This window comes from Oncorhynchus mykiss, chromosome 19 (assembly GCF_013265735.2).
Source record: "Oncorhynchus mykiss isolate Arlee chromosome 19, USDA_OmykA_1.1, whole genome shotgun sequence".
NCBI classification, from domain to species: domain Eukaryota; kingdom Metazoa; phylum Chordata; class Actinopteri; order Salmoniformes; family Salmonidae; genus Oncorhynchus; species Oncorhynchus mykiss.
In genome coordinates, this window is record NC_048583.1 from 20,688,978 (window position 1) to 20,710,131 (window position 21,154).

At 43.6% G+C, this 21,154-nt stretch overlaps 1 protein-coding gene across 2 annotated transcripts in view; it reads left to right on the forward strand.

The window, feature by feature from the left end:
* LOC110497517 (catenin alpha-2) overlaps positions 1–21,154 on the forward strand; it is a 663,050-nt gene that overhangs the window by 20,083 nt on the left and 621,813 nt on the right. Inside the window, exons 1-2 of one of the 2 annotated variants that reach the window (XM_036954443.1) lie at positions 9,348–9,551; positions 21,068–21,154. The exon at positions 21,068–21,154 is cut by the window's right edge and continues 20 nt beyond it. In XM_036954443.1, coding sequence (XP_036810338.1) covers positions 21,073–21,154 — 82 coding nt within the window. In that variant the 5' untranslated portion in view covers positions 9,348–9,551; positions 21,068–21,072. Of the gene's footprint in view, positions 1–9,347; positions 9,552–21,067 lie in introns of those variants that run through there. The other variant, XM_036954442.1, reaches the window with a different exon arrangement.

Below are 21,154 nucleotides of genomic sequence, written 5' to 3' on the forward strand. Positions count from 1 at the left end.
CAAAGCACCCCCACAACATGATGCTGCCATCCCCATATCACGGTTGGGATGGTTTTCTTCGGCTTGCAAGCCTCCCCCTTTTTCCTCCAAACATAACGATGGTCGTTATGGCCAAACAGTTATATTTTTGTTTCATCAGACCAGAGGACATTTCTCCAAAAAGTACGATCTTTATCCCCATGTGCATTTGCTTACTGTAGTCTGGCTTATTTATGGAAGTTTTGGAGCAGTGGCTTCTTCCTTGCTGAGCGGCCTTTCAGGTTATGTCGATATAGGACTCGTTTTACTGTGGATTTAGATACTTTTGTACCTGTTTCCTCCAGCATCTTCACAGTGTCCTTTTCTGTTGTTCTGGGATTGATTTGCACTTTTCGCACCAAAGTACGTTCATTTCTAGGAGACAGAACGCGTCTCCTTCCGGAGCGGTATGATGGCTCTGTGGTCCCATGGTGTTTGTACTTGTGTACTATTGTTTGTACAGATGAATGTGGTACCTTCAGGCGTTTGACATTCGAAAGGCACTCACACATCTGAGCAATCTTTTTTGCAGGTGCATGGTAAGAGCTGAACAAGATGAAGGAAAAAGGAAAACGCACACTGCTCTTGATAGTATCACTGATCATTAATAAGCTTACATATCGGCTACACGGCCTTCGTCAGAGCTTTTGGAAATTGCTCCCAAGGATGAAGCAGACTTGTGGAGGTCTACAATTTTTTTTCTGACGTCTTGGCTATTTTCTTTTGATTTTCCCATCATGTCAAGCAAAGAGGCATTGAGTTTGAAGGTAGACCTTGAAATACATCCACAGGTACACCTCCAATGGACTCAAATGATGTCAATTAGCCTATCAGAAGCTTCTAAATTGATGACATCATTTTGTGGAATTTTCCAAGCTGTTTAAAGACACCGTCAACTTAGGGTATGTATATTTCTGACCCACTGTAATTGTGATACAGTGAATTAATCTGTCTGTAAACAATTGTTGGAAAAATTACTTGTGTCATGCACAAAGTAGATGTCTTAACCATCTTGCCAAATCTATAGTTTGTTAACAAGAAATTTGTGTAGTGGTTGAAAAACTAGTTTTAAGGACTCCAACCTAAGTGTATGTAAACTTCCGACTTCAACTGTATACAAAGTGTATATTTGTAGACCTAATATTTATATAGTTCTGTAACTGCATGGTCCCAAAAGCTCAGTGGGTTTGACTGGCAACACCAGGGCCACATTCAGTAAGCAAATATGGAACTAATGTCAGATGTTACAGATGTTTCCTGCTGCTATTGAGATTATCAAATCAAATGTTATTTCTCACAAACACATGGTTAACAGATGTTAATGTGAGTGTAGCGAAATGCTTGTGCATCTAGTTCCGACAGTGCAGTAATATCTAACAAGTAATCTAACAAATGCACAACAAATACCTTATACACACAAATGTAAAGGTTTGGAATAAGAATGTGTACATATAAATATATGGATGAGCGATGGCCGTACGGCATTGGCAAGATGCAATAGATGGTATGAAATACAGTATATACATATGAGATCAGTAATTTAGAATATGTAAACATTATTAATTGACATTATTTAAAGTGCCTTTATTAAATCAATTTATGAAAGTGGCCAGTGATTTGGGTCTGTATGTTGGCAGCAGCCTCTCTATGTTAGTGATGGCTGTTTAACAGTCTGATGGTTTTGGGATCCCAGCTTTGATGCACCTGTAATGATCTCGCCTTCTGGATGGTAGCGGGGTGAACAGGCAGTGGCTCGGGTGGTTGTTGTCCTTGATGATCTTTTTGGAATTCCTGTGACATCGGGTGCTGTAGGTGTCCTGGAGGGAAGGTAGTGTGTCCTCGGTGATGCGTTGGGCAGATCCCACCACCCTCTGAAGGGCATTGCGATTGTGGGCACTGCAGTTGCCGTGATACAGCCCGACAGGATGCTGTCGATTGTACATCTCTAAAAGTTTGTGAGGGTTTTCGGTGACAAGCCACATTTCTTCAGCCTCTTGAGGTTGAAGAGGCGCTGTTGCGCCTTCTTCACCACACTGTCTGTGTGGGTGGACCATTTCAGTTTGTCCGTGATGTGTACGCTGAGGAACTTAAAACTTTCCACCTTCTTCACTGCTGTCATGTCGATGTGGATAGGGGGGTGCTCCCTCTGCTGTTTCCTGAAGTCCACGATTATCTCCTTTGTTTTGTTAACGTTGAATGAGAGGTTATTTTCCTGACACCACACTCCGAGTGCCCTTACCTCCTCCCTGTAGACTGTCTCATTGTTGTTGGTAATCAATCCCGCTATTGTTGTGTCGTCTGCAAACTTGATGATTGAGGTGTGCATGGCCACGCAGTCATGGGCGGGCCACCATGGGCGGGCCACCTGGGTCTAGGGTGGTAGGTAAGGTGGAGGTGATATGATCCTTGACTAGTCTCTCAAAGCACTTCATGATGACAGAAAGTGAGTGCTACGGGGCAATAACCTTAGTCATCTATTATCTTTTCCGCCTTTTGTACAGGAACAATGGCGGCCCTCTTTAAGCATGTGGGGGCAGCATACTGGGATAGGGAGCGATTGAATATGTAAACACACCAGCCAGCTGGTCTGCGCATGCTCTGAGGACGCGGCTAGGGATGCCATCTGGGCCAGCAGCCTTGCGAGGGTCAACACATTTAAATGTTAGAACTCACGTCGGCCACGGAGAAGGTGAGGGTGTCCCGCAGGTCTTGGTAGCAGGCCGCGTCGGTGGCACTGTATTATCCTCAAAGCGGGCAAAGAAGGTGTTTAGCTTGTCTGGAAGCAAGACGTCGGTGTCCGTGACGTGGCTGGTTTTCTTTTTGTTGTCCGCAATTTCCTGTAGACCCTGCCACATACAGTGGGGAGAACAAGTATTTGATACACTGCCGATTTTGCAGGTTTTCCTACTTACAAAGCATGTAGAGGTCTGTAATTTTTATCATAGGTACACTTCAACTGTGAGAGAAAATCCAGAAAATCACATTGTATGATTTTTAAGTAATTAATTTGCATTTTATTGCATTACCTAAGTATTTGACCACATACCAACTAGGAAGAATTTCGGCTCTCACAGACCTGTTAGTTTTTCTTTAAGAAGCCTTCCTGTTCTCCACTCAGTACCTGTATTAACTGCACCTGTTTGAACTCGTTACCTGTATAAAAGACACCTGTCCACACACTCAATCAAACAGACTCCAACCTCTCCACAATGGCCAAGACCAGGGAGCTGTGTAAGGACATCAGGGATAAAATTGTATACCTGCACAAGGCTGGGACGGGCTACAGGACAATAGGCAAGCAGCTTGGTGACAAGGCAACAACTGTTGGCGCAATTATTAGAACATGGAAGAAGTTCAAGATGACGTTCAATCACCCTCGGTCTGGGGCTCCATGCAAGATCTCACCTCGTGGGGCATCAATGATCATGAGGAAGGTGAGGGATCAACCCAATACTACACGGCAGGACCTGGTCAATGACCTGATGAGAGCTGGGACCACAGTCTCAAAGAAAACCATTAGTAACACACTATGCCGTCATGGATTAAAATCCTGCAGCGCACGCAAGGTCCCCCTGCTCAAGCCAGCGCATGTCCAGGCCCGTCTGAAGTTTGCCAATGACCATCTGGATGATCCAGAGGAGGAATGGGAGAAGGTCAAGTTGTCTGATGAGACAAAAATAGAGCTTTTTGGTCTAAACTCCACTCGCCGTGTTTGGAGGAAGAAGAAGGATGAGTACAACCCCAAGAACACCATCCCAACCGTGAAGCATGGAGGTGGAAACATCATTCTTTGGGGATGCTTTTCTGCATTGGGGACAGGACTGCACCGTATTGAGGGGAGGATGGATGGGGCCATGTATCGCAAGATCTTGGCCAACAACCTCCTTCCCTCAGTAAGAGCATTGAAGATGGGTCGTGGCTGGGTCTTCCAGCATGACAACAACCCGAAACACACAGCCAGTGCAACTAAGGAGTGGCTCCGTAAGAAGCATCTCAAGGTCCTGGAGTGGCCTAGCCAGTCTCCAGACTTGAACCCAATAGAACATTTTTGGAGGGAGCTGAAAGTTGTTATTGCCCAGCGACAGCTCCGAAACCTGAAGGATCTGGAGAAGGTCTGTATGGAGTGGGCCAAAATCCCTGTATGGAGTGCGCCAAAAGTGTGTGCAAACCTGGTCAAGAACTACAGGAAACGTATGATCTCTGTAATTACAAACATTTCTGTACCAAATATTAAGTTCTGCTTTTCTGATGTATCAAATACTTATGTCATGCAATAAAATGCAAATTAATTACTTAAAAATCATACCATGTGATTTTCTGTATTTTTGTTTTAGATTCCGTCTCTCACAGTTGAAGTGTACCTATGGTAAATTATAGACCTCTACATGCTTTGTAAGTAGGAAAACCTGCAAAATTGGATGTGTGTCAAATACTTGTTCTCCCCACTGTACGTCTTGTGTCTGGGCCTTTGAATTGCAACTCCATTTTGTCCCTATACCGACATTTCGCTTGTTTGATTGCCTTACTGAGGGAATAACTACACGGTTTATATTCGGCCATATTTCTGACCTCTTTCCATGATTGAATGCGGTGGCTCGCGCTTTCAGTTTTGCGGGAATGCCGCTGTCTATCCACAGTTTCTAGTTGGGGTAGGTTTTAATAGTCACAGTGTGTACAACATCTCTAATGTACTTCCTAAAAATCTCACTCACCGAGTCAGCGTTTAAATCAATGTTATTGTCTGAGGCTCCTGGAATATTTTCCAGTCCACGTGAAGAAAACAATCTTGAAGCATGGATTCCGATTGGTCAGCCCAACGTTGAATGGTTCTAGTCACTGTTACATCCTGTTTGAGTTTCTGCATATAGGACAGTACGAGCAAGATGGAGTCGTGGTCAGATTTGCAGAAGGGAGGGCGGTGTGGGGCCTTGTATGCATCGCAGAAGTTAGAGTGGCAGTGGGTCCAGTGTTTTGCTCGAGCGGGTACAACAGTCAATGTGCTGGTAGAATATAGGTAGCCTTGTTCTCAAATTAGCTTTGTTAAAATCATCAGCTACAATAAATGCAGCCTCAGGATATATGGTTTCCAGTTTACAAAGAGTCCAGTGAAGTTCTTTCCAGGCCATCGTGGTATCTGCTTGGGGGGTGACATACAATGCTGTGACTATAATCAAAGAGAATTCTCTTGGGAGATAATGCAGTCATTATTTGATTGTAAGAAATTCTAGGTCAGGTGAACAAAAGTACTTGAGTTCCTGTATGTTGTTATTGTTACACCATGTGTCGTTAATCATGAGGCATACACCCTCGCCCCTTCTTCTTACCAGAGAGATGTTTGTTTCTGTCGGCGAGACGCGTGAAGAAACCAGGTGGCTGTACCGACTCTGACAACATATTCTGAGTGAGTCATGTTTTCGTGAAACAGAGTATGTTACAATCGCTGATGTCTCTCTGGAAGGCAACTCGTGCCCTAATTTCGTCCACCTTGTTGTCTAGAGACTGGACATTGGCGACTAATATGCTCGGAAACGGCGGGTGGTGTGCTCGCCTTCTAAGTCTGATCAGGAGGCCTCTGCCTCTCCTGCGGCGACAAAGTTGTTTTGGGTCGGCCTCTGGGATTAGATCCAATGTCCAGGGTGGAGTTCCGAACAAAGGATCCGCTTTGGGAAAGTCATATTCCTGGTTGTAATGTTGGTAAGTTGACGTCACTCTTATATCCAATAGTTATTTCCCGGCTGTATGCAATAACACTTAAGATTTTCTGGGCTAACAATGTAAGAAATAATATATTAAAAAACAAATTACTGCATACTGCGTTTCCTAAGGACTTTCCTAAGCGAGGCGACCATCTCTGTCAGCACCACTACTGCTGACATGATTCGCTATCCTACATTTCAGAAAGGTTTGTTATCGGAAGTTGTACCCTTGCTGAACGAACCCCATGGTTGTGTGTTTGATTCCCGGATGAACCACATATAGCTTCCTGAAAATACAAGTTACTGTCTAGATGTTAAAAGTTCTGTACAGGAAACGACCATGGGGAAGCCAGGTTAATTCACTCACTGAGGGAAAATACAGTATAGGCAATTATGAAAATGGCCCTACTTTAGTGTCCTTGATGAATGCAATGGAGAGCCCTCTGGGTGAATGCAATGGAGAGTCTATTGACATTGACTCAGACCTAGTGTGTGGGTGGGTGGTGGCTTAGTGTAGCTCTGGGAATGGTCTTAGTCATCATTATCCCTGGCTGTTGATCTCTGTCTCGTTGGGCGTAATGACAAGGTCAATGTCGTTGTGTCACTGTTATGCAACTGTTGTGTTGACGGACGCGGAGCTAGGGCTTTGTGGACATCTGTGCTCCACGCTGAAAATGCATGCATCCAAAATGGCACACGATTCCCTATATAAATACACTACTTTTGACCAGGGCCCATAGTTTGTATTTGGTTTCATACACTTTATTTATCAACGTTAGTCCCATTGAGATCAAGTCCCGTTCGCCATAAAGACCTGGGCCCGTATTAACAAAGCGTCTCAAAGTCAGTGTGCAGATCTAGGATCAGTTCATACATACGGCCCCTGGCCAGGAGATTTTGCCTAGCTGCTCATTGAGAGGTCCTGTTGACTAGGCCATTTGCCATGACAGTTTGCTAAGGAGCACAGTTAGATTCAGTGCCAGAGCCGCTTGGTACTGAAGCCAAGTGTTGGTTGTTGGAGATGTGATGATGGCGTTGATTTGTCAACCGCTGTGGTTTGATGCAGGTCCAGTATGCCTGAGGAGGTATCAGTGGATTAACACCTAGGGCTGCCTCCTCTGTTTGTGTCTGTGGATCTCAGTAGTCAATACATGCTCCACATGTTGTCAATACGTTTTCCAGTAAGGGATGATAACTCCTAAAACTGTTGTTTTACAAAAATGTAGCAATGTCACATAGACCATTTAATCGTAGACAAAGCCTTTTCATTCAAATAGGCCCATCTTTTTTTTTCTTCTCCAAAATGAATACTTTCACAAATAATCGAATACTTATGTCCGTTTGGATATTCAAATATTCTAATACCCATGACCATCCCTAATGGCGAGGATGACATCATGTAGGAGGTGTTGGATTGATGCTGGTGGTGATGCATGATCCTCCTGGTACTAAGTTCTTTTGATTCTTCTTCCCCTACAACAGTCACGTCATCACGACAGTCGAACATTCCTCTGAGTACAAAGGGAAATTGGTAAAACATTTTTAAAAAAGGGCTGGTATGTCAGGGAAAAACCTGGCTTATTTCAGGTCCCACTCTGCCCCTGCAGAGGTGCATATGTTAAAGGGATTATGAATCGTGCATGATTAACAAATCAAAATAAGGCCACAAATAGCATCATCGACAACAACATAAGAACTGCGAGGTTCCTCTCTCTCTCTGATTTCTACACGACGTCTGCTTGTTCAGATTATCATATCCATACGATGTCATGCCTACTCAAGACTGTTTACCCCTGACTGCGTCAAATCTCAATGTGGGAATGGTGACATTGGGATGGAAACGTCGTGGCCGGGGCTGGAATTTAGTGACAGCACGTCATTGACTCGGACTAATTCCAATGTTAATTTGCTTTGGTTGTTGGCAGTGGCTGGCAAGGGCACGCGATGACGACGCTGGCAGACGCTGCAGGCCCAGTTGGCACATGGCGGTCACCCCCGTTGGCTACATCTGTGAGACACAGACAACCAGCTGAACACAATCATCTCTATCTTTACCCTCACTGGAGGCGAGGCCATTTGCAAACTAGATGTTGCCCTTGACACGCAGTAGCACCGGACAATTGCTTTGGATCCAAGCCGCTTCTCTTTCTCTTTAGGCTAGAGAGGACTCATTGTTTCAGGAGCTGTGCAACCAAGAGTTCATTCATCTTAGCAGGAGATGGAGTGATTGAATGGTGCTTTTTGTGGATTTAACTTCAACAATTTGTTTTACACGGATCTTTTTATTTGTTGTGCTGTGCTCGGGCCAGAGGTCCACTGTGTCATAATGAAAAGATGGGATAGGGCGATTTGAGGTAGCTGAAACTAGAAGAAGTGATTGGGGGGGTGTTCGTTGACTATGCTGGATCATGTCTCTTGACATGACATAGTACCAGCATTAAGGGTTAATAAAGAGAAATAGGAGAGAAGAAAGAGAGTATAGGGAGAGGGAGAGGAAAAGAGAGGGAGAGGAAAAGGGAGGGAGAGGGAGGGAGGGAGAGAGAGAGAGAGAGAGTGGGGAGAGGGAGGGAGAGGAAAAGAGAGGGAGAGGAAAAGGGAGGGAGAGGGAGGGAGGGAGAGAGAGAGAGAGAGAGTGGGGAGAGGGAGGGAGAGGAAAAGGGAGGGAGGGAGAGCGAGACAGCGAGATGGAGAGACAGAGAGTGTGGCTGTCTCCTGGGGCAGATGGCATGCTGGGATTCTTTCGCTCCTAGAGACTGAAGAGTGTGTGTTAATTCTCACTTATTATCTCCCCAGCTAGAATGAAACCTAAGGGGAATCACCAAGTAAAGACAAACATCCACACACCTCTCTTACTCTCTGTGTCTTGCTCTCTGTGTCTTACCCTCTGTGTCTTACTCTCTGTCTCTCCTCGCTCTCAATTAATTTCAATCTGCCTTATTGACATGACGTAACAATGTACATGTTGCCAAAGCGTACTTAGGAGATTAAGTGATACATTAACGATATGAACATAGTTAAAATAATAATCAAGACTGTCAACGGGACAACACTAACAACGATAATCAAAGGTCAAAATAACCATACATTGAGCAATAACAACAACAATGCCGTGGAGGACATGTGCACTGTCCCTCATTTTATGGCAGACAGCAATTTAGTGCTCTCTCTCTCTCTCTCTCTCTCTTTTTCATCCAACCTCTTTAGCTGCATGCAATGTCCATGGCATATTAGTGGATCTAAACAGAACAGTGTTTGGAGGGAGGGAGGCAGAGAGAGTGGAGCAGAGGGGTGAGAGAGAGGGAAGGAGGAGAGAACAAGAGAGATGGATAGAGGGAGGGGAGCAGAGCATAGGGATGGGAGCGGTAGACACAACAACGCCAGTCACATTTCTGTGAGAGATTCTGGAACAGGACAAAGGCTGACAGTGGAAAACACAAACCAGCTACAAAGGGCCAGGCAGCTCTGCTAAACTAGGGCTGCGTCCTACACGGCACCCTCTTTCCTTTAGAGTGCACCACTTCTGACCCGGGCCCATAGGGCTCTGGTGAAAAGTAGCGCACTATATGAGTAGGACGCCATTTGGGACACACGCCGAGGTTAAGGCTGAACCCAATACACAGAGACGCCTCATTGGTTGGCTCCCCTGCTGTTGTTTTTCACAAGTCAGCGATTTGTCGCCTCATGTGGGATATTTCCTCACCGCTTGTTGGTCGTTGCTCATTAAACAGTATCATTAGCTGAGGTTGCGCTGAAGTCGTCACTCCTTTAGAAAATAGAGCTGATTGTAAGCGAGACAACTGTTAACGTAACGGTATAGGAATTACCTCAACCAGCCAGGTAAGTGTGTGTGTGTTTGTGTGTCCATGTGTGTCTGTGTTTGTAAAAAAGTGGTATTTGACACATTTTCATTATCTGCGGTGGTGGTTGTGGTGTGTTTATGTGCGTGTGTGTGTGTGTGTGTGTGTGTGTGTGTGTGTGTGTAAATAACTAACATCCCAGTAATGTTCTCAGTCACGTCCTTCTTCTCCGCACCTCTTCGCAGTGGCACGCTCACACAGCCGTGCTACATTCAACACCAGGGCCAGGGTAAAAGCTGCTCTGACACATGGCCCGTCCCGAACCACATACTATTCCACATATAGTACTCTAATTTTGACCAAGGCCCATAAGCCTCTGGTCAAAAGCTGTGCACTATGTAGAGAATACGGTGCCATTTTAGGACACACCCACAGATGAGCCAAGAGAGGTGTCAGCCAGAGGGTTTGGGAATGACACTGTGTGGGTGTGTGTGTGTGTGTGCGTGCCTTCATTGTCTGCATGTGTGTAGAGAAGCCCTCTTGCAATGCTGAAACTAGCTCAGCCTAAAGTGAACCTGTAAAACAACACTTTTCACCGTGTTAATAAAACATACAGCGAGCTCCAAAAGTATTAGGGCAGTGACAGCATTGTTGTTGTTGTTTTTGGCTCTGAACTCCAGCTTTTTGGGATTTGAAATGATACAATGACCCTACTGTAAAAGTACAGACTGTCATCTTTAATTTGAATGTATTTTCATCCGTATTGGGTGAACCGTTTAATAATTGCAGCACTTTTGCTACGTAGTCTCGCCCGTTTTAAGGGACCAAAAATACAAGGACAAATTCACCCATGTGTATTTAAGTCGTGAAAAGTGTAGTATTTGGGCCCATATTCATGGCACCCAATTATTACATCAAGCTCGTGACTCTACAAACATTTTGGATGCATTTTCAGTTTGTTTTGGTTGTGTTTCAGATGATTTTGTTGTCCAATAGAAATGAATGGTAAATAATTGATTGTGTCATTTTGGAGTCACTTTTACTATAAATAAGAATAGAATATGTTTCTAAACACTTCCACGTTCATGTGGATGCTACCGTGATTACGGATCATCTTGAATGAATCGCGAATAATAATGAGTGAGAAAGTTAGATGCACAAATATCATAGCCCAAAACCTGCAACCCTCACACTGGAGTAACCCTCACCCCTTCACTCTACTGAGAGAACTGTAGAGAGGAGAGAGAAGACACACACACCTGCTGCTGTATATATTGGATATTTTTTGTGAGAGAACATACAGTGGGGCAAAAAAGTATTTAGTCAGCCACCAATTGTGCAAGTTCTCCCACTTAAAAAGATGAGAGAGGCCTGTAGTTTTCATCATAGGTACACTTCAACTATGACAGACAAAATGAGAAAAAAATCCAGAAAATCACATTGTAGGATTTTGCACAATTGGTGGCTGACTAAATACTTTTTTTGCCCCACTGTACGTGAGCAGTTTATTTGAATATGTCTGTACACAGTGTGTGTGTGTGTGTTTCAGCATGTGTGCGAGCACACACGTTTTTCCGTGTGTACAAACTACACAATGTTTACCCCTCTTCTCTTCACTGGTACTTAATCTTCTGTCTAATCCACACTGCTCCGGGGCAGCCATGTTTCATAAGATTTAGCAGTGAGACGCAATTTGGGGAACTGTAAAATGGGTCATTCTATCCTTTTGGGTTTCAGGGGGATTTAAATAGCAAAGAAAGCACAACACATTTTTGAAAAAAGCTCAGATTAGCTCCACACTCGCACTCTCACCAAATATTCTCGGATTTCTCAGATACATGCAGAAGCTCATTAAGGTAGGCTACTCTCGAATACAGTACAGTTGCACACTCATGCACGCTCTTACGCACGTATGCACACACACACAGATGTACGATCTTATTTTGATTACTCTTTTGTTACCGAGAATTTCCTGAACAGCAGGAAATGCAAACTTTTAGTATGTTTGAGTTTTAAAAAGGATTCTAAAGTTTGTCATTTAGATTTTAGAATGTCAGACTTGCTTTTCGAAAGATGTATCGACCTGAATTATAATTCACATGTCCTGTTGCTGCGGGGTTATTTTTCTGCTGTCATCAAACTGGCTCAAATTAAGATTGTACATCTGTATTGGCATTTGACATGGATTCACACACGTGCGAACACACAGACTCATACGCATACACACACACATACTCTCTTTAGGTGCGGCGTAGAGAGGAGAGAGTAAAGAGTAGGAGACGAGAGGAAACCGTTATTTGAGCTGAGCACTTCTCTCTGAGCCAGAGCAGGGTAAACCCATCGAAGAGAAGACCCTGACCTGACGGCAGCAGGTGTGTGTCTTCTCTCTCCTCTCTACAGTTCTCTCAGTAGAGTGAAGGAGTGAGGGTTACTGCAGTTCAGGGCTGATTGTGCCCTCTCTCTTTCTCTCTCTCTCTGTGTCCCTCTCACTCTCTGTGTCCCTCTCTCTCTGTGTGTCACTCTCCCTCTGTCTGTCCCTCTCTCTCTCTCTCTCTCTCTGTCCCTCTCTCTCTCTGTGTCCCTCTCCCTCTGTCTGTCCCTCTCTCTGTCTGTCCCTCTCTGTCTCTCTGTGTTCCTCTCTCTCTCTGTGTCACTCTCCCTCTGTCTGTCCCGCTCTCTCTCTCTCTGTGTCCCTCTCCCTCTATCTGTCCCTCTCTCTGTCCCTCTCCCTCTGTTTGTCCCTCTCTCTCTCTCCCTCTCTCTCTGTCCCTCTCTCTCTCTCTGTCTCTCTCTCTCTCTCTCTCTCTGTCCCTCTCTCTCTCTGTGTCCATTAAATTTCAATTTGCTTTATTAGCATGACGTAGCAATGTACATTTTGCCAAAGCTTATTTTGGATATTTACAATATAAAATAAAAATGAGAATCAAAATTGTCAAGGGGACAACAGTAACAACAATAACCAAGTGTCAAAATAACCATACATTCAACAATAGCAATAAGCATACAGTAGAGTACATGTGCAGGTTGATTGGTCTGTCAGACACTGTCCCTCAACTTATGGCAGGCAGCAGTGTAGTGCGCTGCCAACCTCTCTCTGTGTCCCCCTCTCTCTCTGTGTCCCTCTCCCTCTGCCTGCCTGTCTCTCTCTCCCTTTTTCTGTCCCTCTCTCTCTGTGTCTCTGTCTTTGTTTCTAATCATCTCCTCTGCCACCATCAGACCAATGAGCTGGAGAGGACACAAAAACGCTCTCATTTTTTAAAATTATTTTTTTATTTCACCTTTATTTAACCAGGTAGGCCAGTTGAGAACAAGTTCTCAAGATGAAGCAAAACAGTGCGACCCAAACAACAACACAGAGTTACACATGGAATAAACAAACATACAGTCAATAATACAATAGGAAGGTCTATATACAGTAGGTGCAAATGAGGTAGGATAAGGGAGGTAAAGGCAATAAATAGGCCATAGTGGCGAAATAATTACAATATAGCAATTCAACACTGGAGTGATAGATGTGCAGAAGATGAAAGTGCAAGTAGAGATACTGGGGTGCAAAGGAGCAAAATAAATAACAGTATGGAGATGAGGTAGTTGGATGGACTATTTACAGATGGGCTATGTACAGGTGCAGTGATCTGTGAGCTGCTCTAACAGCTGATGCTTAAAGCTAATGAGGGAGTCTCCAGCTTCATGGATTTTTGCAATTCGTTCCAGTCATTTGCAGCAGAGAACTGGAAGGAAAGGTGGCCAAAGGAGGAATTTCTGACATTTAATCGTAGTAAAAATTCCCTGTCTTAGGTCAATTAGGATCACCACTTTATTTAAAAAATGTGAAATGTAAGAATAATAGTAGAAATAATTATTTATTTCAGCTTTTATTTCTTTCATCAGTGGGTCAGAAGTTTACCTACACTCAATTAGTATTTGGTAGCATTGTCTTTAAATTGTTTAACTTCGGTCAAACATTTTGGGTTGCCTTCCACAAGCTTCCCACAATAAGTTGGGTGAATTTTGGCATATTCCGACAGAGCTGGTGTAACTGTGTCAGGTTTGTAGCCCTCCTTGCTCGCACACGCCTTTTCAGTTCTGCCGACAGATTTTCTATATGTTTGAGGTCGGGGCTTTGTGATGGCCACTCCTATACCTTGACTTTGTTGTCCTTAAGGCAATTTGCCACAACTTTGGAAGTATGCTTGGGGTCATTGTCCATTTGGAAGACCCATTTGCGACCAAGCTTTAACTTCCTGACTGATGTCTTGAGATGTTGCTTCAATATGTCCATATAATTTTCATTCCTCATTCCCCCATAGACTGCCAGAGTTCCGGACAATAGGCCCTCAGATTTGACACACTGAACTCTGTTTGAGAAGTAGTTGGTGAACCTGGCGAGTCAGTCATTTGAGAAACCAAGGCTGTTGAGTCTGCCGATAAAAATGTGCTGATTGACAGAGTCGAAAGCCTTGGCCAGGTCGATGAATACAGCTGCACAGTGTTGTCTCTTATCGATGGAGGTTATGATATCATTTAGGACCTTGAGCGTGGCTGGGGTGCACCCATGACCAGCTCGGAAACCAGATTGCATAGCAGAGATGGTGCGGTGGGATTCGAAATGGTCGGTGATCTGTTTGTTAACTTGGCTTTCAAAGACCTTAGAAAGGCAGGGTAGGATAGATATAGGTCTGTAGCAGATTGCAGCTCTTTCAGAACATCAGCTATCTGGATTTGGGTGAAGGATAAATGAGGAGGCTTGGGCAAGTTGCTGTGGGGGGTGCAGGGCTGTTGACCGGGGTAGGGGTAGCCAGGTGGAAGCATGGCCAGCCGTAGAGAAATGCTTATTGAAATTCTCAATTATTGTGGATTTATCAGTGGTGACAGTGTTTCCTAGCCTCAGTGCAGTGGGCAGCTGGGAGGAGGTGCTCTTATCCTCCATGGACTTTACAGTGTCCCAGAACTTTTTGGAGTTAATCTCTCTCTCTCTCTCTCTCTCTCTCTCTCTCTCTCTCTCTCTCTCTCTCTCTCTCTCTCTGAAAGTAATGGCCACTTTTCAGTTCATGATTTGATTTTGAATTCATCACTTGAACTGATTGAATTAGAATGGCATGAACTAAATTCCCTCTGCATGTGTTTCTATTTCTTTACTTGTTGTTTGTTCACGTGTGGTTGCTTTAAGGAAGGGCTGTGGGGCCGAGACACGTGCTTGCCTGCTAGACAGACCTCAGGTTCTCTCTTTTTTTATTTATGTCTCTGTCTTTCTCTTGTACTCTGTGTGTCCCTCTCTCTATCTCACACGCACACATACACACAATCTCTCTCTCTCTTTGTGCCTCTCTTTCTCCTCTACTGTTCTCCCCTCTCCCCTGATCTCCCACATCTCAAAATATGGTTACTTAATGTTAGATACCTCACCTCCAAGGAAGTCATAGTCAATGAACTAATCACTGATCATAATCTTGATGTGATTGGCCTGACTGAAACATGGCTCAAGCCTGATGAATTTACTGTGTTATATGAGGCCATCTCCTCCTGGTTACACTAGTGACCATATCCCCCGCGCATCCCTCAAAGGTGGAGGTGTTGCTAACATTTATGTCAGCAAATTTCAATTGACTAAAAAATAAATAACTGCGTTGTTGTCTTTTGAGCTTCTAGTCATGAAATCTATGCAGCCTACTCGATCACTTTTTATAGCTACTTTTTACACGGCCTCCTGGGCCACAGCGTTCCTCCCAGAGTTCCCAGAATTCTTGGACCTTTTAGTCATGGCAGATAATATTCAAATTTTTGGTGACGTCAATATTCACATGGAAAAGTCCACAGACCCATTCAAAAAGTATTTCGGAGCCATCATCGACTTCGGTTTTGTCCAACATGTCTCCGGACCTACTCACTGCCACAGTCATACTCTGGACCTAGTTTTGTCCCATGGAATAAATGTTGTGGATCTTAATGTTTTTCCTCATAATCCTGGACTATCGGACCACCTTTTCATTACGTTTGTAATCGCAACAAATAATCTACTCAGACAGCAACCAAGGAGCATCAAAAGCCGTGCTATAATTTCTCGGAAAACCCAAAGATTCCTAGATGCCCTTCCAGACTCCCTCCGCCTACCCAAGAACGACAGAGTACAAAAATCAGTTAACCACTTAACTGAGGATCTCAATTTAACCTATACCCTAGATTTAACCTATACCCTAGATGCAGTCAATATGCATCTTAGGTTACAATGTTTAACAGGTATTGGGTAAATATTGAGTGAATTAAGGGTTACATTACATTTGAAATGTTATATCCACATAACTATCAATAAGAGTAACTGGGTATAACCATCAACTGTAATTTCACACTCTTCCCTCTGCAGATATTTTTTTAAAGATATTTCCTGTGAGTCAGCCAAGGCAATTCAATAGAAAATATGCTTCGCTCCTTCTTGGCTCGTTCTTTTGCTGTCAACACCTGCTGTTTGTGTGAACAATACTTCTCAGTTTTGAAAATCACAAAAGCATGGCAGTGGTTAGTCATCTTGGCAGCGAGAGAGAGAGAGAGCGAGAGGGTCGGTTGGGGGACCGGAGAGAGAGAGAGAGAGAGAGAGAGAGAGAGAGACAAACAAACAGAGAAAGAGAGAAAGAGATTGCGATAGACAGAGCGTATACAAAGAGTTGGCTTGGATGTCGGAATGATAATAACAAATGTGTTGTATTGAAGTCATTGCAGCCTTTCAGCCATCTTGGCAGCATGTAGCCTTCATCTGATAGCAGCTAGGCATTATGTGAATACATCCACTGACGGGGCGTTTTTTGTGACATTACAGAGGCATCATCCACTGCCAACAATGATCTACGTCACATCAGTCGCCAGCAGGACATTCTCTAGGCCTGTTCTCTGTGGGGAGAATATGTGCGTGTGTGTGAGCATCATAATTATTCCCTCTCCACCATGGCATAAATGATTGGCAGCTCCAGTGACAATAGACTTTGAAATTCACATCCTAACCTCCAACAGTTGTCATTATCGTCCTTCTCCTATTGTTGTTGTGTTCAGAGCTGAAACGGAAATATGATTGTTTCGAAAAGGTGGAGGTTGGCCGCTTTTGTACTGTTTGTGTGTGTGTATGTGTGTGTGTGTGTGGGAGGGGGGGTCTGAGCCTGTTTGTGTGTGTGTGTGTTTCTTTATATTTTTTGTACTGTTAATTTTACTGGTATCAATTTACAAGAATAAATCCAGTAGATAGACTCTGTAGAAAAGACTACTGTAGACCTCCTAGGGCCCAGAGATAAAATATACTGAACAAAAATATAAACGCAACATGTAAAGTGATATAAAATATCCCAGAAATGTTCCATACGCACAAGTTTATTTCTCTCCAATTTTGGCCACAAAATTGTTTACATCCCTTTTAGTGAGCATTTCTACTCTGCCGAGATAATCCATCCACCTGACAGGTGTGGCATTTCAGGAATCTGATTAAACAGCATGATCATTACACAGGTGCACCCTGTGCTGAGGACAATAAAAGGCCACTCTAAAATGTGCCGGTTTGTCACACAACACAATGCCACAGATGTCTTAAGCTTTGAAGGAGTGTGCAATTGGCATGCTGATTGGCTGGGCCTGGCTCCCAAGTAGGTGGGCCTATGCTCTCCCAGTCCCACCCATGGCTGTGCCCCTGCCCAGTCATGAGAAATCCATAGAGAGGGGACCTAATTAATTTAATTTGACTGATTTTCTTATATGAACTGTAACTAAGTCAAATTGTTGAATGTTGCATTTATACTTTTGTTCGGTATACATCCTTAGTTCAACTTCAATATCCTTATTTTAGCTCAACACTATCTCCACCCCTTTGTTCCGCTTCATAACTTTTCTTACCATCTCATAGCAACCTCTTTCATTATTTAATATAGACCTCATAGTCAAGCATTAGATATGACTTCAAAGTCGCGCATTGTGTAGCCTAGGCTATGTGTGCATCCCAAAATGGCACCCTGTTCCCTATATAGTGCACTACTTTTAACCAGAGCCAGGGCCCTGGTCAAACGTAATGCACTATATTTGGAATAGAGTGCCATTTGGGACGGAACCATCGGCAACCTCCGCTCTCTATTTGCTGTTGCCATGGCGTCAACAGTTGCGTAAGCTACAGGTGTTGGTACTTTTCTCTTTCTCTCCTCCTGGATATTTCTGGAGACGAAGAGAAAGAAAGACGCCCCCTTGGCGTTTCCTAAGTTTCCAAAGCCGTCAGTAATTCTACAGAAGGGCATATGATTATTGTTCATTGTCTTCCACAGTAGTAAGTTGTACTTGAATGTGTCTATCTGTATGAAATGTTGCCACCCACGGTGAGAGAGATGGGAGCCGAGGTCAAGATTTGAGTGATGTCTGTTAAGTAGCAAGTAGTTATTTTCCGGAGTATTGTCATAGTTGATCAATGACATAGTTTGCAATTAGAGGCATTTGCGTCACACTGATTATCACTCTGGTTGCTCTGTTTTGGCTGCCAGCTAACAGTAATTTTCAGGTAAAAATACATTTCTGGTCTTGTCGTTTGTTCTGTATTTCTTATTTTCTCCTGCTTTTGTGGTTCCCTGTACTATCAATTATTACAATGGTTGTTCTAAGCTAGTAGAGAACTAGGTGCAACAACAAAAAAATATATATTTGCGGGTATGTTGACATCGACTGTAGGGGAAAAGTCGTCTGAAGGAGTGAGTACATTCATTTTCTCTAAGTTAGCTTCATCTAATGAACCTCTCCCCGGCTGTAAACATACATTACGTCCGATGTTTGTTCCACAAATGTCAGCGAATGTCAGAGAAATGTCAGCGAGGGCACACTTTATACTGCTGTACGTGTGTGTGTGTGTGTGTGTGTGTGTGTGTGTGTGTGTGCGCGCACAGTCTGTCTGAACTCATCCTCACTGCAAAGGACACTTGGTTTTTTGGTTTCGTTCCAGGAGTTTGTAAAGGCCTACAGGTATGTTTGGCAGTTACAACGACATTTCAAAATATTTCCTCTTTCAGTGTTGAAAGAGCCACTCCATTAGGCTTTTAACAATGCAGATTATAAAATGTGTTTCTTGTTCACTTGATAATATTAGAAATATTCTTAATTTAGGCTAGTAATTGCACCAGCCAGAGGCACTGGACCCCCCCACATGCCCCAGCTGGCAACATTGAACTGGAGTGTTGTTTAGCTTCACGTCCCCATGGCAATGGCAGCCCCCCTCCCTCCTCCGCCCCCCTCCATCCTTCTGCTGTGGACTCTATCGACCCCAAATAACCCCAGTGAGTCAGATACCCTACTGACAATAGTATAGTCTATAGAAGGAGGCCTCTACACAAGCATATATCAGCGTTTAGACTCAGTGTGTGTGTGTGTGTGTGTGTGTGTGTGTGTGTGTGCGCACGGCCACGCCCGCATGTGTGTATAGCGTGGTAGGACTCATCGAAGTTCTAGGTAGCTTATTATAACCAATTACGCTACGTGATCTTCAGTGGATAATTATATAAATTAAACTATTTTATTAGTTTGTCACATCTGAACTTACAGACATAATGTGCAGTAATTTGCTAGTAGAAACAATTTGAATTTGACTTAATTTAAATGTGAGTGGTACTTCTCACCTCGCCTCAGATATATACTCCTAAGGGTTTTTTCAATGGTGATCATTGGAATTCCACTTAGTTCCGTACTTCTCACCTCAGCCAAACTGCTGTATTTTTCAGACAGAACTCTCTCTCTCTCTCTCTCTCTCTCTCTCTCTATATATATATATATATATATATATATATATATAATGATATTTCCAAATGGATCCTTGCCTGTGTTTCCGCCTTTTAATCAGAGACACCTGCATATATTAGCCATTCTCTTGAAAGCCACTGCTCAAGCTTTGTACCCACATGTGTCTTTAGTCATCAGAATCCCACTTGCTCGCTCTCGGTCCCCGCCGAATGGAATGGTAGAGACTGAGAGACAAATCTAGGCCAACGCACTCTTCTGAATGACAATCAGGTTTTGAAGGCAGGAGGCAAAACAGTGCGAGGTGTCCCTGAATCACATTCAAGCCTTAATAAAACACTTCAACACATGATCATTAAAGAATCAGAGTTTCAGACTCTTGCATTCTAGTTAACATGGAAGTGTCTTTAATGTGAATCTTTGAACTGCTGAGGGTGGCGATCACAGGAGGTTGGTGGCACCTTAATTGGGGAGAATGGGCTCATGACTCCATTCCAGACGTTATTATGAGCTGTCCTCCCCTCAGCAGCCTCCACTGGTGGACATGTGAGTGGTGTAGTAACCCTTTAAACCAATCAGTGGGCTTTTACCAGATTTTTCTTTCTGAATTTAAATTCATTTTTTTCCCCCACTAAAGTAGTGCACCGGCCCTTTACTTGAATGAGCAGACTGACGTAGACTTCCATAGTGTGGGCAACAATTGATTTTCAGCGTCTTGCTTTGTCAGGAAAAAGGTAGTTGTATAATTAACAACAGTTGGGATTGTAAGAGTTGTTGCCCTCTCATTCTAATGGTATCCAAAAATAACAAAACCCCGTCCTCAAACATTTACATCAAAAGGTGCAAAGTTAATCGTCAAATTAAATATTTTCTTTTTTCTTTTTTCTTGATCCAATAACATGGAGAACAACCACTCAATGTAAATGTACATTACTGTATTGTACATAAGTTGCTCATCTCGGTTTGTACCTGTCCACTTTCCATCACCGTGAAGAAAAACAATGCACAATATGGTAATTGAGTACATTGAGACGCCAAGTGGCTTGTGGTGTGACGACGTGGCTCAGTTGGCAGAGCACGGTGCTTGCAGTGCTAGGGTTGTGGGTTCAATTCCCATGTGGGGCAATGTATGTAATGTAATAGTCTACTTGAATGGAGATGGAATGACTAGACTATTTCAGTTATCACATAGAAATAAGTATCTCAAACTAGAAAACATTTGTCAAGCAAGTGTTTTAAAAAAAAATATTCCACAGATATCAGTTTAGCTGTTTTGTACAGATAATTTTCAGCCTCGAGTTGTAAATGCTGGTAAACACAAAAGTATTGCACTGGGTCTGCTAGTCCTGTCTACATCGCAGCACCCCCATCCCAAAACGACTTCCTGCGGTTATTGCAGAGTCTCTCTGGTCCATGCCCAGGATTGCAGATTGGCTGAACCGGGGTTGAGTTGATTTGTGTCTCTTTCAAGTGCGTTTTGAGGCGCTTGCCACACCGTCTCACTAGTCTCCTCTGTCTGAAATTGGTTTATGTCTCTCCCCATCAAAAAGGAAACATTAACCTCTAAAGCAACTCCACCAAATTCCTCCATTAAGTTTAACACTCTCTAATCCATCCCTCTTTTTAAACTACTGTTTATGGTGCATGCTGTGTCACTGCCTAGGACTAGAGGGAGTCATAAACGGGGCATTCTTTGAAATATGCCTCGCCACGGAAATAACAAGCTTATGCATACTCTCTCTCTCTCTATCAGTTTTGCCTCTAACCAAATAAGTGTGTTTTTCCAACTCCTCTCTCTGTTTGTTCCTCCGCCAGAGACCATGACCACCGCTACGTCCCCCATCCTGTTGAAGTGGGACCCCAAGAGTCTGGAGATCCGCACCCTGACCGTGGAGCGGCTGC